The following is a 14,684-nucleotide window of genomic DNA, read 5'->3' as shown; positions in this document are numbered from 1 at the left end:
TCAACTGACATGAGGCTTTTCGCGTAGTTTACGCAATAATGCATCAGGAGGCTGATTGTATGGATAAAAAGAGAGAGAACCAGACAATGGTTCGGCAACGTGTACACAACACGTGTAGCCGAGCTTATTGCCAACACTGGATACGAGAAACATATTTCTTCACTTCGCTCGACAGTATCCTCTCGAACCGAAACCCACATCCATTCTTCCTTCCCTCCTCTCTCAGGTAGAGAAAATCATGGTCAACCCTTCAAATTCAGATCACGGCGTCGCTCGCGTTGTCCACCACAAGGACTACTACATACGCACGGGCGATGTCAGCTTCTTGGTGGGTGACCATCTCTGGCTGATCCGCATTTTTTAATGCTCACGACACCATGTTATAGGTTGAGAACCATTTATTCCGTGTACATAGCTATTTCTTCGAAAGGGAATCGATCTTCTTCCGCCAGATGTTGACTGGTGCAACGCCGGCAGGAGAACGGTCTGGGTCGCCCGACGGTGACGCGTACACCCTGGACGATGTTCGAAGTGAAGATTTCGCTCGTTTCCTCTGGGTCTTCTATAATCCGTAAGTCTGAAAAAAATACTGCCACGTACTATAGTGCTCATGTTCGGTCCAGGAAATACTCTCTGTACCAGGCTCCCCTCGAGAACTGGTTGAGTGTTTTGCACCTTGCGAACCGATGGGGATTCCTTAGCGTCAAGGATCTTACAGTACGAGAGCTCGAAAAGCTTACCATCGAGCCCATCGACAAGATATCCATCTACCATACTTACTCTATCGACAAGTTATTCCTGATTCCTTCATACATAGCTGTATGTAAGAGAGACAAGCCACTAGGAATGGCGGAGGGAACCAAGCTCGGGTTGGAAACTGTACTTCGTTTAGCAGAGGCTCGTGAACGTGTTCGGCAGAGGGCGGTTGAGAGTGGTATACGAAGCCCGACGTTTGCGGACGTTGAGGAATTCGAGGTGGAGGGTTTGATCAGAGAGGTCTTCGGTATCCCCTCGCGTCCTACTTCACCCATTATCACCGGGTCACCTGTGAAAGGCTCTCACAGCAAAAACGGGTCGATCAACGGATACTCCTCTTTCACTGCCAGCGGCAATGGTTTTGCTTTCTCCGCACCACCACCAGCGAACGGATCAGCTGCTAAGCTGGTCGAAGCTGTTTCAGCAAAGCTGGGTGCGAATGTTGAGCCCACTCCACCAGTGGCCGTAAATACTGCGGTCAGCGATGTCAATACGTCCGACCTCGCCAACCAACGCCCCTCGTCTCCAGCGCCCAAGTCCGCTGTTGGAAGGGGTGGCACACCGGGTGAGCCATCAACGGCGGTGATTTCAACATCTATGTTCATCTGACTTTCCGCTTATTCCTCGTACTCCAGGAGCAAACAGGGGTGGAAGAGGCAGAGGCAACGGCAACAGTACCTGATCATTCCACCATTAACACACATGTATCCCCTAGTCAGAGCAAGGACTGTAACGATAACGATGTCAAAAAGGAAACCGAGGGAGAAACAGGAAAAGATAAAGATAACGAAAATGATTCGGATGAGTCAAAAGCCAAGGAAGCTGAACTCATAAATTTTATGTCTGACAACGAAAACTCCAAACGTGGCAACGGCAACGATAACCAAGGTGAGGGCGTCGTGCTATCCAAGAGAGCAACGACACAATGCTGACCTTGTAAAGCTGGAGGGAAAAAAGGACAAAACAATGGGAACAACGGTGGCAACAAGAACAAGAAAAACAACAAAGGTTCGAAGCAAACACCAAATTGATGATAGGCATGATGACTTTAGACATGTTTCTGCAAAGGAGAAACCGAAAATTAGATGTGGATGAGAGGTACATGAGCAGAGATGTCACTTTTTGTGATGCTGAACCCTCGATGTTATCGTAGTCCTTTTTTACTCTTGCCACGTTCTGCTGTGCATTCTGGTGTTCATTGTTTGTTATTTTTCCCAATCATAGACAATTTCCTATCTGTGACGGCCATTATGCAAACGAGCGATATTAGATTATAAAGGAGGATCGCAGGTCACTTACTGAGCAAATCCTGCATCGCAGATTTGAAGTGGTTGACGCGTATGCTGCCAGTGGTGCTGATATTTGGCTGCCACGTCCACGTACGGCGAAACTTGAAAATAGTCCCACAAGGCAAAAGTAACTAAAATTGGTGATAACTATACTTACGATTTATCTAGTTATCTGGGTCTAGGGGAACATAGATGGCAAGGTCCGGTGGGTGAGAGAATCATGCACAGCTGACCAGTACGCCTACACACCGTGACCCCTATCATAACGGTTGGTGTGTGCACTATCGCGCCAACACAAGACCAATTCTGCTCACAACTCCATATACACTTATGCTGATCTGCGAACGCTATTGTTTTGAACCCGGCCCCCTTTGCTATCAATCATTGGAGCCAAAAACACCCGGACTGTTCAATTGGAGGAAGGAAGGTTAGCTCTTCCCACCGTGATCTTGCGGTTCTATACATGAGGTACGAGCGCAGTCTCCTTGTTACTCGTCAACTAGGTAATCGTATGGGCAATGTTTACATGTCTTCCGCACAGGTTATTACGTCGTGGATTGTGACAATGAGTCGGATTTATAGGCTGTTCCTTATGCCAAACCCGTGCTCCAGCTTTACGAACCCCATACTGTAATGGTATGTACTACAACTCGTGCCCTGCTGCGCACTGGAAGCCATTTCTTCTTCGAGGTGCTTGCAGTATGTACTCGGGTGGGTCCTGATTCACATCATGTATCTTGCCACCACAATCATATTTTCAGTTTAGCGTGGACGTCAACTGAGCGTTGAGCGCTAGGACGATAGGATAATATGATGCAGAACGAGCCTCGAGGCAATGCCGAGCTTCGAAATGTACAAGGACCTGGCCCAGACTGATCGCTCGGTTAATGTGGTCTCGCGGCTGCCAATACACACGTTCTCCTGTTCATGAAAATGGACATTCAAGGCCAATTACAGGTATCTGCCAAACAATCCGAACCACCCACCCACCATTGTTCATATGAACTAGTCCCATTACCACAGCCAACTTGACGCTACACAGCACAGGAGCTCCACGTTGCACACTTCCCTTACCGCTTTCACTGAGTTTCTCGTCAGATTTCCATCACGAGGCATAACGTCTTCCTTGATTTTTCCCGTGTCCTATTGGCAAGCAGCGGCTCGCCGCTTCGGGATCCCTGCGTAGAATCTTCCACCTTACAAAGTCCGCGCTGCTTTTGTTAACACGAGGCCCAAATTCAAGGATCATTACGCGATAAGATTGAGAAGAATTTGATGAAAAGATATAAGGATCAACAAATGCATAACAACACCCAGTATTATCGCTCGAACAGTCCTTCACTCTGTATACCACCACCTTCGCCTTAGACCGAATCAAACAATACCCATCCATCGACTACGATCAAAAATCAAAACCTGTACACTATCTACAATTCCTCCTCAATGACACCCTCCCCCAGCACTAGCAGCCCCACCGGGAATGATCACGGTGTGGCGAAAGTCGTCAACCACAAAGACTACTACATATGTAGTGGCGACGTGAAATTTCTGGTAAGTGAATTCCGTTCCAATTGCACATGTCTATTGGTAGCTCATATAGTAACAATTCAGGTGGAAAACCACTTATTCCGAGTGCAAAAGTACTTTTTCGAGAGAGAATCGGTATTTTTCAGGAACATGTTTGCAGAGGAATCGGCTGGGCATGAGCCCTATGTATTGCGCGATGTGACGAGCGACGATTTTGCATCCCTACTATGGGTTTTCTACAATCCGTGAGTATCCAAGCTGCACTTCATCACTGGAAGCTATTCAACGCCACGAATCACAGGAGGTATTCGTTATATAATGCACCTATCGAGCGCTGGGGCAGTATACTAAACCTTGCCAACCGGTGGGAGTTCCCCGAAGTCAAAGACCTGGCAGTCAGGGAGCTGGAAAAAATTAAAATCGACCCCGTTGACAAAATCGCCCTCTATACTCATCACAAGATCGATCACTCATTCCTTATTCCATCTTACGCTGAGATAAGCAAGAGATCTGGACCCCCTACCCTCGAACAAGCCCACAAGCTTGGTATGGAGACCCTACTTCGTATTCACAAAGCCCGAGAAAGGGCTTTGATCATGGCCGCTGAAAGTGGGTGTCGAAGCCCAACTACAGCAGACGCAGACGACTCGTCTATGAATTTGATGATCCGCGAAGTATTCGGTATTCTGGGGCCGTCATGTAATGGTACCACGAATGGTACTGCCAATGGTGCTAATCACACCACAAACGGTGGTTCAAACGGCCAGTCAAATGGGAGTCACAATGGATCTACGAAGTTAAACGGTGACACACCCCTCATTAAGACCCCAGAGACAAAACAACAAGACAAACAAGAAAAAGGAAAGGATGCCACGGTAAGTACCTTTCAACGCACACCACTTTGATGTCAGTAACGAGTATGATTTTTTGCAGAAATATAAAAACAAGTGAATATTTTTGCCTCGCCAGTCACCACAGAGTGAGGGGCAACCTCAAGAGAATGCGTTCTTTTTTCTTTGCATATTGTTGCTGGTGGTCCTTTTCGCGCTTCCGTCGCCGTTGTAGTTGTAAATGTAGTACGATTTTATCTCTTGCGACATATGTACGTGTAAAGCAGTTGTAGGCAGTATTACTTGTATTTGATTTCTTGTGTAATTGATATTATCCAATTGTGTTCATTTCAGCGCGACGAGACAAATGGTGGATTGGATGGTAAGAGTAAGCAGAACGATAGAAAGAGCGCGTGGCAGATAACATGACAGCAGCCCCAACGATAGCAGAATAGTCAGATTTCAGCCTCGATCTCTTGTCGAACTAGAAAAAACCAGATGTTCCAGCATTCAACGCAACCCAAATTCTGAAGAAAGAAAAACACATACTTTTTTCCAAATCCTTCCGCTCCCACTCGTCGTCGCTGCTCTTCTGACTAGGCGAACTTTTCCGTCCCCATATCACATCTTTCCAGCCTATACTGCCAGCAGCCGCGGGATTCACCCCAGTCCGCTCGTCGTCATGGACTTGAGCAAGTTTTCGTAGTCTGTCAATCTCTTCGTCCTTGACCGGTCTCCCCGACTGTAGTTGGCTGACAAGAGATTCTAGGATGGAGACTTGGGCTGATATACGGGCATTATCCTCTTCCTGTTGTTTTCGATGCCATAGCAAATGTATAGACACGGAGGTTAGTGCTGTAGAGTAGATAAGATGGGGTAGATAGCGAGGTACAGACATGGTATAAGAACACGTCGGACATACGGACAAACCTGCCATACACGCTCGTCACAGTCACGAGACATTCGTCACATGATATATTTCTGAACTAAGGACTCGGAGTAGTTTACCTCGTCGAACTTCAATAATTCTGTGGACTGAACAGTTGTCTAATAAATGGTACTTGAATTGATAAAAATACAAGTTTAACCGGCTCGTAAACGAACTTCCAGAGTGTGGAAACAGGCAAGGTCATTTCAAACGATGACTCATACACGCCGATGCCAGTGGATAAATCTCCCAAGAGAATGGGCTTGGAAAGATGTTATCGTGATTTTTATGGCCGCACCCATTGCTAGGTAAGGGCAGTTCAAGTTCTGGGCTCGCTATTGTCTAAGAGCATGAGAAATGAGTATATGGATTATCGCCTCATATAAGAATCAGAGCTCCTGTAGAGCAAAGAGACAAGTTAGCAAGCAAGCATCACCAAAACGACAGAGGACCCACCTTTCCATTGTATATAGGACCGCTTTTCCAACCTCCGTCTTTCAAGCCGAATTGTGCCATAGTCTTATTTCGGAAAGCCCCCATCGAAACAAACTTCCCATCCATACTCGCCCCTTCCGCCGTGAGCGCAAACTCTCCCTTCCTTCCACTGACTCTTCCAGTCTTAAGCACGAGGTCCCTGCTGTTCCGTATCGACGACAGCGTGCAATCCCGTACATCGAACATCCGTCCTCGCGACCGCCACTGGTTGAAGCACTGTATGAACACTCGAGAGCCGGTGGGGCCTTTTGTGTTGCTTTTGGGGTTAGTGGGCGCGGTGGGAGAAGGGAGGATGTAGAGCTTGCGGACGTTGCGGCCGCTGTTCCTCAGGATTAAGAGCGCCCAAGCACCGCCAAAAGTGAGTATCATCGTCATCAGTCCCAGGCGCTGCCATATCGGACGCGGAGCATATTTGAGTGGGCCGGCTGAAGGGTCTTCAGAGCCTTCCTCGGCGTTTTCGACGGGTTCAGTCCAGTGGTTCCAAATGAGCTCGCATCCACCCAATCTGCACACCACCACCACCACCCACACACGTCAGAACGGCGAAAGAGAGAGAGGGTTAAGAGATGGTATAGCTCACGTCCAAATTGCATCAGCGGCGAGGAATGGCAGTGTTAGTCGGAAGAGTAGATGTGGTTTTGCCAGTTCGTAGAAGGGTGTTTGGGATCTTACGATGGAAGGTGCGGATGAGGTACCTTGGGCCCTTAGGGAGCGCAGGGGACGGAAATTCTTTATCCGGGAGAAAAAGGACATGGCGAGTCTGTCGACACCGCCAGATTATAAAGTGAAGTAATATGCAAAGAGAGAGCTCGAGTAACACCACTTCGCGTAGCAGACAGATTCGGAATGACGCGCTTCCCAGGCTTTTACTCACTCACACCGTTCGATTCAAAAAGCAGAAATTAATTCTACACAGACTCATTTCTGAACTCCTTGCGGTGCAACAGATCAATGGACCAACAAGTGGACAAGTTGCACAGAAACAGCCACCAATAATAATCTACAACATTCTCTCATGTACCAGTAGTAGCACAGTCACCAAACAGATACGCAGCGTCCCCCGTAACATTCACATTCTGACAAGTATATGTGGCGTTACCATACTGCGTCGGTGGCCTGAATGCAAACAACATGAATCAGATTAGCACAACCATGACCCTTCCTCATTTCGAACAACAAAAAAAGATGAGACGAACGTAAGGGTGATGTTGTTCACGTTGATGTCGCTGCAGCGGCCATCTGGGGAGCATGCCAGAGAGGCTACGACGGACTTTTCGTTACCAGAGGAGGTACCTTGGAAGCTGGTGACCACGGCGAACAATCAGAATGAAATGCTCAGGATCCCCCATAGCGCTGATGCTTACTTGTCGAACCAGATGTCTTGGATATAGACATTGGAGGGGTAGGCCGCACAGGCTTCAGCTGTTGTTTCGTAACACTACAATGGGGAGAAAATGTTAATCATCGTTGCTAGTTGGTTAGATGGTTCTGTAGGAACGAACCTGATCGATTACCAACGGATTATCGACGTTGCTTTCTGTGAAGAAGCTGTAGGTGACGTTCTTAACTATACCTGATCCTACTCCTTGCCCGGCAAACGCTTTGATTCGAGCGCCATTTTCAGCATTTGCCATGCGGACGTTACTGGTGAAGCACGAATTTTCTTTGATGTAGGTGAAGAAACGCATCGGGAGAGGAAGACTTACGTGGAAGTGAAGTTCTCCACGATATCATACTCGCCAGCATATTGACCAAGTGAACCCACGGAAATTCCACTGAATTTATATATACCGTTAGGCTAACCAAATAATGCGAAACGCACGATAACACAACTCACTGGGAGCCATTGCAGTTCAGGTTGGAAGCTACGATGTTCGTCGAATCTTAAAGCGACTAGTTTAGATCATTTTGACGTATAGGTACGACACGAGAGACGCTTACTTGGTTTGAGCGAGACGCAGTCGTCCCCATTATTGATTTGAGAGTTTATGATGACAACATTGTCGCTGCGGTATATATCCCATCCATCCGTGTTCTTTGCCGGATTTTCAGAAGTCGAGACGGCGCTGATGTTGACACCGTCGTACAATATCCCCTGGCCTTCGTTGACCTATGGGGGAAATCAGAGGTGAGAATCGAGGCTTGGAGATGAGAGTGAGAAACGATACGTACAAAGTTGATCCATTCTGGGCCGTTGATCATGTTGATACCCTCGATGGCAACGTTTGTTGCCTGGTAGATGGTCAGAAGAATGGGACGCAGTAGAGTGTCATTCGAAGCGCTGTTGCATGAAGAAATATAACTAAATAACAAGGCCAGTCGCGGCATTACCAGTACACTTACAAAGCATCATACCAGACCTGCATCGAGGTCATACTATGAGCTCTGTATTCTTACAAGTGCTGGCGTAGCGTACCTGGCCTGACCCGTCGATAGTGCCGCCTCCAAATAGTTTGATATCGTTACCACCGAGTATCCAAAAGGCTATTTGATCCTGGAACGCGAAGTAAAATCCATTCTACAGACAGAATGTACTCCATCATCTGATACGAAAAGAAAAAAAAGAAAAAAGCGAGATTGCCTGACGCACATCGATCCAATAAGTCATATTCGGCGTAAACTTGATTGTGCCTTGCAAGTCCTGTATGCATCACCGTCCAAGAAGTCAAAAAGTCCAGACTACGAGTCTGCGACATGACAGGACGCACGATATTTTTGTAGCTCAGCCCTGTGGTGTTCATCCTCGTGGCGATCGAGAGCGTGGTTTCGGGAGGGATCAACACGGTATCGCATCGCTGGAGTGTGTCCACGAAAATGGGCCCGTCGTCGCCTCCTGATGCGAAAAGAGTGCAAGGATCTTGTCTCTGCCTGCGCGCATGAGCCACGCCTGTAAAGTCGGGGGAAGAGGAAGCGAGGGAGAGCAGGGGGACAGCAGCTATCAGCCCCGCCAGGGATGAGATGATGCGCATTTCGAGGTTCGTTTTTTGTAGTGTCCGAATCCGTGCGAGTGTACTAGAACCGAGCACTTGAAGCTCGTGTACGTGGCGATGAAAGCCAGTCCTTTATATGGATCTCGAGGTGAAGGGAGGGTAGTAGTACCGGCCCGCCCGGGTGACAAGGCTGGTAGTGAGAACATATGTTTGTGAGGTGAATGCAAATAAAATAACATCAGAGGTCACGACTGAACTTGGTTCTGCACAATTGTATACCCGCGATTTGGTCACGCGCGAAAACAGCCGATTGCCCACACTTTGAAAAACATATCTCGCCTTTGGTTTGTCAAAAATCTGGGTGACGCCTGAGTAGACATGGCGGGTTGGGAAAGTCTTATTTGAGCCTGAGCAATAAGCCTTGGGATGAATGGACCTGCGAGTGGAATGTACACATAACTGTACTGTCGGTGTTTTAACTTTACCTTGTGTGGGTCCATATTTACATGACTTCGATTAACGCAATCTTTCGTTCCTAAACCGACGGAGCCTTTGTGACGTTGAAGTGGTTCAGAAAGTCTCGGCATTGAGATTGGTCGCCTGTTTTCGACTGAAGCACTGGCGTCTGACCCTTTGAATCATTCTGTACCCATCTACGATGCGTTCGATGCGCCAAATGACGAGGGTCGGGCTATCCTGGTCGTGCCCTTATTGCGGTGATTTGACCGCCCTCGTTTCGACACTTGCGGAGTTAATCCTCGAACTCTAATCAAGTTCTGACCATCTCTACCCCACAGGGTCTACGATTTATCCATCAACAACATGTTGCCCATCGGTATGCGTTGTTCAGATATTTGTTTTATCGTCTCTCGCGTACTGCCAGTGACTGCATGGATCTCAATATCATGATGGATGCGACCTCTCTGTTCATCGATCCTTATCATCCTCAAGATTTGGACATGAGGCGTGACTTCAAAGGCAAAGCTAGATACTTCACTCGTACCCAGCGCCCTCCAAGATACTAACTCATCGATTTTGGTATATCCCGTCGTTATGGCGCGCTGACGACGACGCTCCCCTCGAATACCCCATATGGGGAGGCGACAAGACTGTTCCCGAGTTTCAAAAATCGAACCATGCTCGTAATCCGTTCCCCATAGACGTATATTATCTAGGCAATATGATCAGGACCGAGTTCTTGCAGGTGAGTCATTTGTCTGTTAATTTAAACATATATAAAAGGACAGATGACGCATACGTTCAGCCCATGTCGAGACCAAACGCGGGCTCGAGTTTATGGCGTCGCTTGTGGAAGACATGGCGCAGGATGACCCAGCAAAGCAGCCTATAATGGACGAAGTTGTGACGCGCTTTGACGAGATCCTGAAGCAACTGAGCAGCTGGAACCTGCGATCACGCGTTATTTACAAGGAGGATGGTCATATCGTAGGTCTTTATCGTGGTGTCACTCATTGGACGCGTCGCATTGGCTATCTAGTGAGGAGGGTATCAGCGATACCTGAACCCTGAAACCCGTATACGTTATGCTGGATACAACTACTTATGAATCTATCGGAGGGACTGGAGTCCTGCCCCTGTGTACAGTGTACTTCGTGTGGTCAGGCGTCGCAGCTGCATATGAATATGTTGTTGATTCGCTTTCAAGTCTGCTTTTGAGCATATCACTTGGAAATATTGGAATGACTGATATCCTGTCAATGAGTAAAGACTCGGACTCGTACTTTCAAGACATATCTCGCCTTGGGTTTGTTAAGAATCTGAGAGCGCCCAAAAGTCAAGAAGATTGTACGTTGTTAACGTTGCATCAAATGATGTTGTACAGGTTTCTGAGATGATTGAGTTGTATGCAAAGCGAATACCGCGCCACACTCTCAGGGTAACACTTTCCACTGCGACCAACACCATGTCCACCTACCAAGAATCCTGGCTCCTCGGCCCCCAATCCACCAACTTCTACACCCGCACCTACCCCTCCCCCACCTCCCCCCCGCACGCCGCCCTCGTCTTCATCCACGGCTTCATCGAGCACATCGCCCGCTACGACCACGTCTTCAGCGCCTTTGCCGCGCGCGGCATCACCGTCTTTGCGTACGACCAGCGCGGGTTTGGGCGCACGGCGCTGGATGAGGGGGGCAGGAGTAAGGGGAGCGCGTATGCGAAGACGAGTTGGAGGGAGCAGTTGGAGGATGTGGAGTGGGCGGTGGGGAGGGTGAGGAGGGGCGAGGTGCCGGGGTGTGAGGGGGTGCCGGTGTTTTTGTATGGGCATTCGATGGTGAGGGCGCCTTTGCTGTCATCGTAGTGTCAATATTAACTCGGTTTTTTTGGATAGGGCGGCGGACTGTGCCTAGCCTTCCCAACACGCACCACACGCCCCCCCTCCCCAGACACCCTCTCCTCCATCTCAGGCATCATCGCCACAAGCCCCCTTCTCACCGCGACGAAGCCGGCGTCGAAGGCGGTGAGATGGATAGGGGGGAAGGCGAGTGTGCTTGCGCCGTCGCTGACGATTCCTGCGGAGGTGGCGGCTGAGGTGGGTTCCTCCTCTACCTTCCCCGCGCGGTCTTCTTGGGGTGTTTGGAGGGTTTCGCGTCTGGCTAATGGAGCGCTTGTGTTAGGTCCTGTCGCACGACCCGGAGGTGATTAAGAACAACATCGACGACCCCCTCATCAAGCGCGTAGGCTCCTTGCGTGGGCTGAGCGATATGTTGGACGGCGTAAGTCCAGCCCCCCTACTCCCTCCCCCGGCTCTATATGCGCCGTGTTGACTTCTTGGTTTGTTTGACCTTTTGGACGCTTTTGTTATGGCACTTGCGTTTTTGGATACGTAGGGAGAGAAGCTGTTGAAGGAGGATCATGCGCGCTGGCCGAAGGCGCTTCCTGTAAGCTGTCTCTCTGTCTCTCTGTCGTGTTAGTTACTCATGGTCTCGGCCGCACTCTGTCTTGACGCGACGGCTTTGCAGCTCCTGTTGATACACGGCTCGGATGACCAGGTTCGTCCCCATCACTCTCCCCCTGAGTGTCGCTCACCGCATCGTTCGTCGTTCGTAGGGCACATCATGCGAGTCTACAGAAGAGTTTTACAAGAAGGTCACAGCGGACGACAAGACGTTCTCCTGCTACCCCGTCAGTCTTTTCACCTTCACACCCCATCCCCGTCCTTGCCCATCCCCGTACTCGCACGGTGTACGGCTGTCGTCCTCACTCTCACTCTCACTCTCTCAATTTGACTTCCAACTTTTTGACTCTTGACCACAACTTATTTTCAATTTTTTTTGACGTTGAACTAATCGCCCCACTCTCCTACTCCTAGGGCGGCTATCACGAACTGCACAACGAGCCCGACGGCGTGAAGGAGAAGCTGATCGAGGAGTGTATATCCTGGGTGGAGGCGAAGGTGAAGGCGAAGGCGGCGGCTGGGATCACCATCACGGCGACGCCGAGTTCGAAGCTTTGAGTTCTCTCTCTCGAGGGTTTGAGGGGATGTTGGGGTGGTGGGATAGGTTACGTTAGGTTAGACGAGTGGTACAGGACAGGGTGCATGTAATATTATCTTTTATTGGTATCTTTATGCTTTATGTATCTCAGGTCGGTCTGGACGGTTTAGGTTTTGAGGTAGCTTACTAGCTCAGTGCACAACGAAGAGTCGAGTAAAGAAAGAAATAACGTCCACCGGTATCACTATATATCTACTCCAATCCAAACCACATCATGCTCTACCACGCCATGCTCAACGCTCTACCACACCAACGCCCTACCCCATCCACGATCAGCCAAAGCCAAAGCCAAGACTAATACCCACCCGCCCCAGGCGCCGCATCTCCCTCCCTCTTGAGCCTCAACAGCACCTCCTTGAAGCGCGAGAGGTCGGTGGTGCCCGCCCCGGTGCGGGCGATGGTTTTGCTCTGGGAGTTGGAGAGGTCGATGATGTCGCAGATGCGTTCCCAGGTGGTGCCGTGGGTGAGGGAGGAGGAGAGTTGGGCGAGGTATTCGGATTCTTCGTCTCTGTTGGATGCAGGGGGGTGGGGGGGGGGTAGGCGCAAAGCAAACGCAAAAAGCGGAAAGGAAGACAAAGCGGTGCGAAGTAAACACAGAGTACAGAGTAAACACAAAGGAAAACAAAGGAAGCAGACACGAGCGATCAGCGATGAGCAAGGGTGTGCACGAAAAGAGGGGGGACGCACTTGTTATCACGAATCGTCCTCTCCTTCTTCGCATTATAGTCTTCGTAGAAATCGTCAATGGCGCGCTCGGCTTTTGAGACGACGTCTTGGCGCTTGGCTTTGGAGGCTTCGTCTCGGGCTTTTATCTCCTCTGCTTGCTTCTCGCGCCATTCTCTGTGGGTGGGTGGGTTGGTGTGAGCGTGGGCGTTGGGTAGAATAGAAGGAAGGAAGGAGGGAGGGAAGAGAGGCTCACCTGATAACCTCTGGTTCGTCCTCTGGCGGGGGTTGGTTGAAGATGGGAGTGGAGGTGAAGGAGGAGGGCTGGGGACGAGGGGCGAATGGAGGGGGTGCGCCGAATGAAGGCTGGGTGGGCGGAGGTGCGGAGTATGTCTGCGTCCACCAAGCGAGTCAGCACCACCGCCATACGATCCAAATGGAAGCGGAAGACAAACCTGGGGAACGTCCAACTCTGGGAACTCGCTCTCGAACTTGTCAATGTCGTCGTCGCCGGTGACTTTGACGTCTGTCACGCTCTCGCGCGGGGGCGAGCCAAAGTCGTCGAAGGAGAAGCCGTTGGTGGGTGGGCGCGGGGCGTGGGTGGGGGGGAGGGAGGGGACGTCGGCGTCGGCGTCGAGGGAGATGTCGGGGAAGGCAGAGGCGGCGCGGTCAAAGTCAAAGTCGTCGGCGTTGTTGTTGGCGGACGAGGAGAAGTCGGCGCCGAGGATGTCGGTTTCGGAGAGGAAGTCGGTCATCGTTGTCGTCGCCGTCGTCGTCGTCGTTGTCGGTGTTCGCTGTTTCGCTTTTTTGCCCTATGGCCAGTGGCGTACGTCTCTATGTCGGAGGTTGAATGTGTGGCTGTGCCCTGGAGGGTTTTACTTGCAGTGACTTTTACTTAGGCTTGTAGTGAGCGAGGATGCCGGTGAACATTCCTGGTATACTGGTCCCATTCCACCTGCTTTTCAATCCTCGCCTCGTCATCCCCCACGTCGTCGTAAAAGGTCTACCCCTCTATCCATTGTTCTTCGATAACCTCACCATCACGTTTCCCCACAGAAAGATATCCGCCAAATTGATTTTATAGCCCTTCGCAAGGCTGGGTACAGAGGGGCTGTCTTTGACAAGGATAACTGTTTGGTATGTCCTTTTGTTTTGGTTGTGGGGTGGAAGGGGGCTGATGTGAGGGGGTAGACTGTGCCGTACCAAGATGAGCTGGTGCCCGAGTTACAGGTGTGCATGTGTATACTATTCTGATGTTAACGCTGACACGCCTTAGGACGCCAGGAAGGAATGCAGGTCTGTGTTTGGACAGGGCAACGTGCTCATACTAAGCAACTCTGCAAGAACCAAGCACGACGCCGGCAACGTCCAGGTCTGTCTCTTCTTCCCAACCCAAAACTGAAACACTGACCTACCCCCAAAGGCCGAATCAGTATCGCATCACCTGTCAGTCCCCGTCCTGCGACACGCCACGGTCTTTCCGTCCTACGCGTGCATAAGAAGAGTGCGGGGGTACTTCTCTTCGATGCACGTGCCTGGTAGGAATGAGGAGCTGGGGGTGGTGGGGGACAGGATATTTACATCATGTAACGATGGGCATATGCATCCCGTGCGGGAAACCGCCAACATCTCTCCGGCAGAAAAAATTGGATATCTACACGCTGGCACATCTAATGTAAATGTCTCAGTACAGAATAGTGCGGGTTACTTTCAATTTCCCATTCCACGGCTTTCCCTCGAGTTCATAATCT

The 14,684-nt window shown here is 50.0% G+C and overlaps 9 protein-coding genes across 9 annotated transcripts; 5 read left to right on the top strand and 4 right to left on the bottom strand.

Moving 5' to 3' along the window:
• Positions 1-35: 35 nt before the first annotated feature.
• SERLADRAFT_463486 (uncharacterized protein) lies at positions 36-1,993 on the top strand (the record flags this gene model as incomplete). The annotated part of the gene is made up of 5 exons (XM_007316539.1): positions 36-328; positions 387-571; positions 624-1,321; positions 1,392-1,644; positions 1,699-1,993. 4 exons carry the CDS (start codon positions 239-241, stop codon positions 1,436-1,438), a joined length of 1,020 nt encoding a protein of 339 aa, XP_007316601.1.
• A 1,495-nt stretch (positions 1,994-3,488) lies between these two features.
• SERLADRAFT_414470 (uncharacterized protein) lies at positions 3,489-4,755 on the top strand (the record flags this gene model as incomplete). The annotated part of the gene is made up of 4 exons (XM_007316538.1): positions 3,489-3,596; positions 3,657-3,817; positions 3,874-4,447; positions 4,506-4,755. 4 exons carry the CDS (start codon positions 3,489-3,491, stop codon positions 4,521-4,523), a joined length of 861 nt encoding a protein of 286 aa, XP_007316600.1.
• Positions 4,756-4,857: 102 nt separating this feature from the next.
• SERLADRAFT_368001 (uncharacterized protein) lies at positions 4,858-5,300 on the bottom strand (the record flags this gene model as incomplete). The annotated part of the gene is made up of 2 exons (XM_007316537.1): positions 4,858-4,886; positions 4,952-5,300. 2 exons carry the CDS (start codon positions 5,298-5,300, stop codon positions 4,858-4,860), a joined length of 378 nt encoding a protein of 125 aa, XP_007316599.1.
• Positions 5,301-5,411: 111 nt separating this feature from the next.
• On the bottom strand, positions 5,412-6,700 carry SERLADRAFT_463475 (uncharacterized protein; the record flags this gene model as incomplete). Its single annotated transcript, XM_007316536.1, is given in 4 exon segments — positions 5,412-5,728; positions 5,787-6,330; positions 6,406-6,593; positions 6,606-6,700. 3 exon segments carry the CDS (start codon positions 6,576-6,578, stop codon positions 5,720-5,722), a joined length of 726 nt encoding a protein of 241 aa, XP_007316598.1.
• A 15-nt stretch (positions 6,701-6,715) lies between these two features.
• On the bottom strand, positions 6,716-9,332 carry SERLADRAFT_463474 (glycoside hydrolase family 28 protein; the record flags this gene model as incomplete). Its single annotated transcript, XM_007316535.1, has 12 exons — positions 6,716-6,941; positions 7,022-7,126; positions 7,190-7,263; positions 7,328-7,469; positions 7,532-7,600; positions 7,663-7,708; positions 7,767-7,935; positions 7,998-8,106; positions 8,169-8,185; positions 8,242-8,343; positions 8,416-8,466; positions 8,534-9,332. 12 exons carry the CDS (start codon positions 8,792-8,794, stop codon positions 6,839-6,841), a joined length of 1,248 nt encoding a protein of 415 aa, XP_007316597.1.
• Positions 9,333-9,353: 21 nt separating this feature from the next.
• On the top strand, positions 9,354-10,346 carry SERLADRAFT_463472 (uncharacterized protein; the record flags this gene model as incomplete). The annotated part of the gene is made up of 3 exons (XM_007316534.1): positions 9,354-9,471; positions 9,553-9,959; positions 10,020-10,346. One exon carries the CDS (start codon positions 10,052-10,054, stop codon positions 10,283-10,285), a length of 234 nt encoding a protein of 77 aa, XP_007316596.1.
• Positions 10,347-10,679: 333 nt separating this feature from the next.
• On the top strand, positions 10,680-12,384 carry SERLADRAFT_447627 (uncharacterized protein; the record flags this gene model as incomplete). Its single annotated transcript, XM_007316533.1, has 7 exons — positions 10,680-11,048; positions 11,106-11,306; positions 11,392-11,490; positions 11,605-11,655; positions 11,737-11,766; positions 11,825-11,899; positions 12,087-12,384. The coding sequence occupies 7 exons, from the start codon at positions 10,680-10,682 to the stop codon at positions 12,228-12,230; spliced, it is 969 nt and encodes a 322-aa protein (XP_007316595.1).
• On the bottom strand, positions 12,382-13,688 carry SERLADRAFT_447626 (uncharacterized protein; the record flags this gene model as incomplete). The annotated part of the gene is made up of 4 exons (XM_007316532.1): positions 12,382-12,778; positions 12,958-13,110; positions 13,190-13,326; positions 13,389-13,688. 4 exons carry the CDS (start codon positions 13,686-13,688, stop codon positions 12,565-12,567), a joined length of 804 nt encoding a protein of 267 aa, XP_007316594.1.
• A 161-nt stretch (positions 13,689-13,849) lies between these two features.
• SERLADRAFT_436234 (uncharacterized protein) lies at positions 13,850-14,475 on the top strand (the record flags this gene model as incomplete). Its single annotated transcript, XM_007316531.1, has 5 exons — positions 13,850-13,927; positions 13,990-14,070; positions 14,125-14,163; positions 14,218-14,305; positions 14,357-14,475. The coding sequence occupies 5 exons, from the start codon at positions 13,850-13,852 to the stop codon at positions 14,473-14,475; spliced, it is 405 nt and encodes a 134-aa protein (XP_007316593.1).
• Positions 14,476-14,684: the final 209 nt, after the last annotated feature.

The sequence above is a fragment of the Serpula lacrymans genome, assembly GCF_000218685.1.
Source record: "Serpula lacrymans var. lacrymans S7.9 unplaced genomic scaffold SERLAscaffold_5, whole genome shotgun sequence".
Taxonomy (NCBI): domain Eukaryota; kingdom Fungi; phylum Basidiomycota; class Agaricomycetes; order Boletales; family Serpulaceae; genus Serpula; species Serpula lacrymans.
Note: the sequence above shows the minus strand (reverse complement) of the source record. Positions and strands in the feature narration are given on the sequence as shown.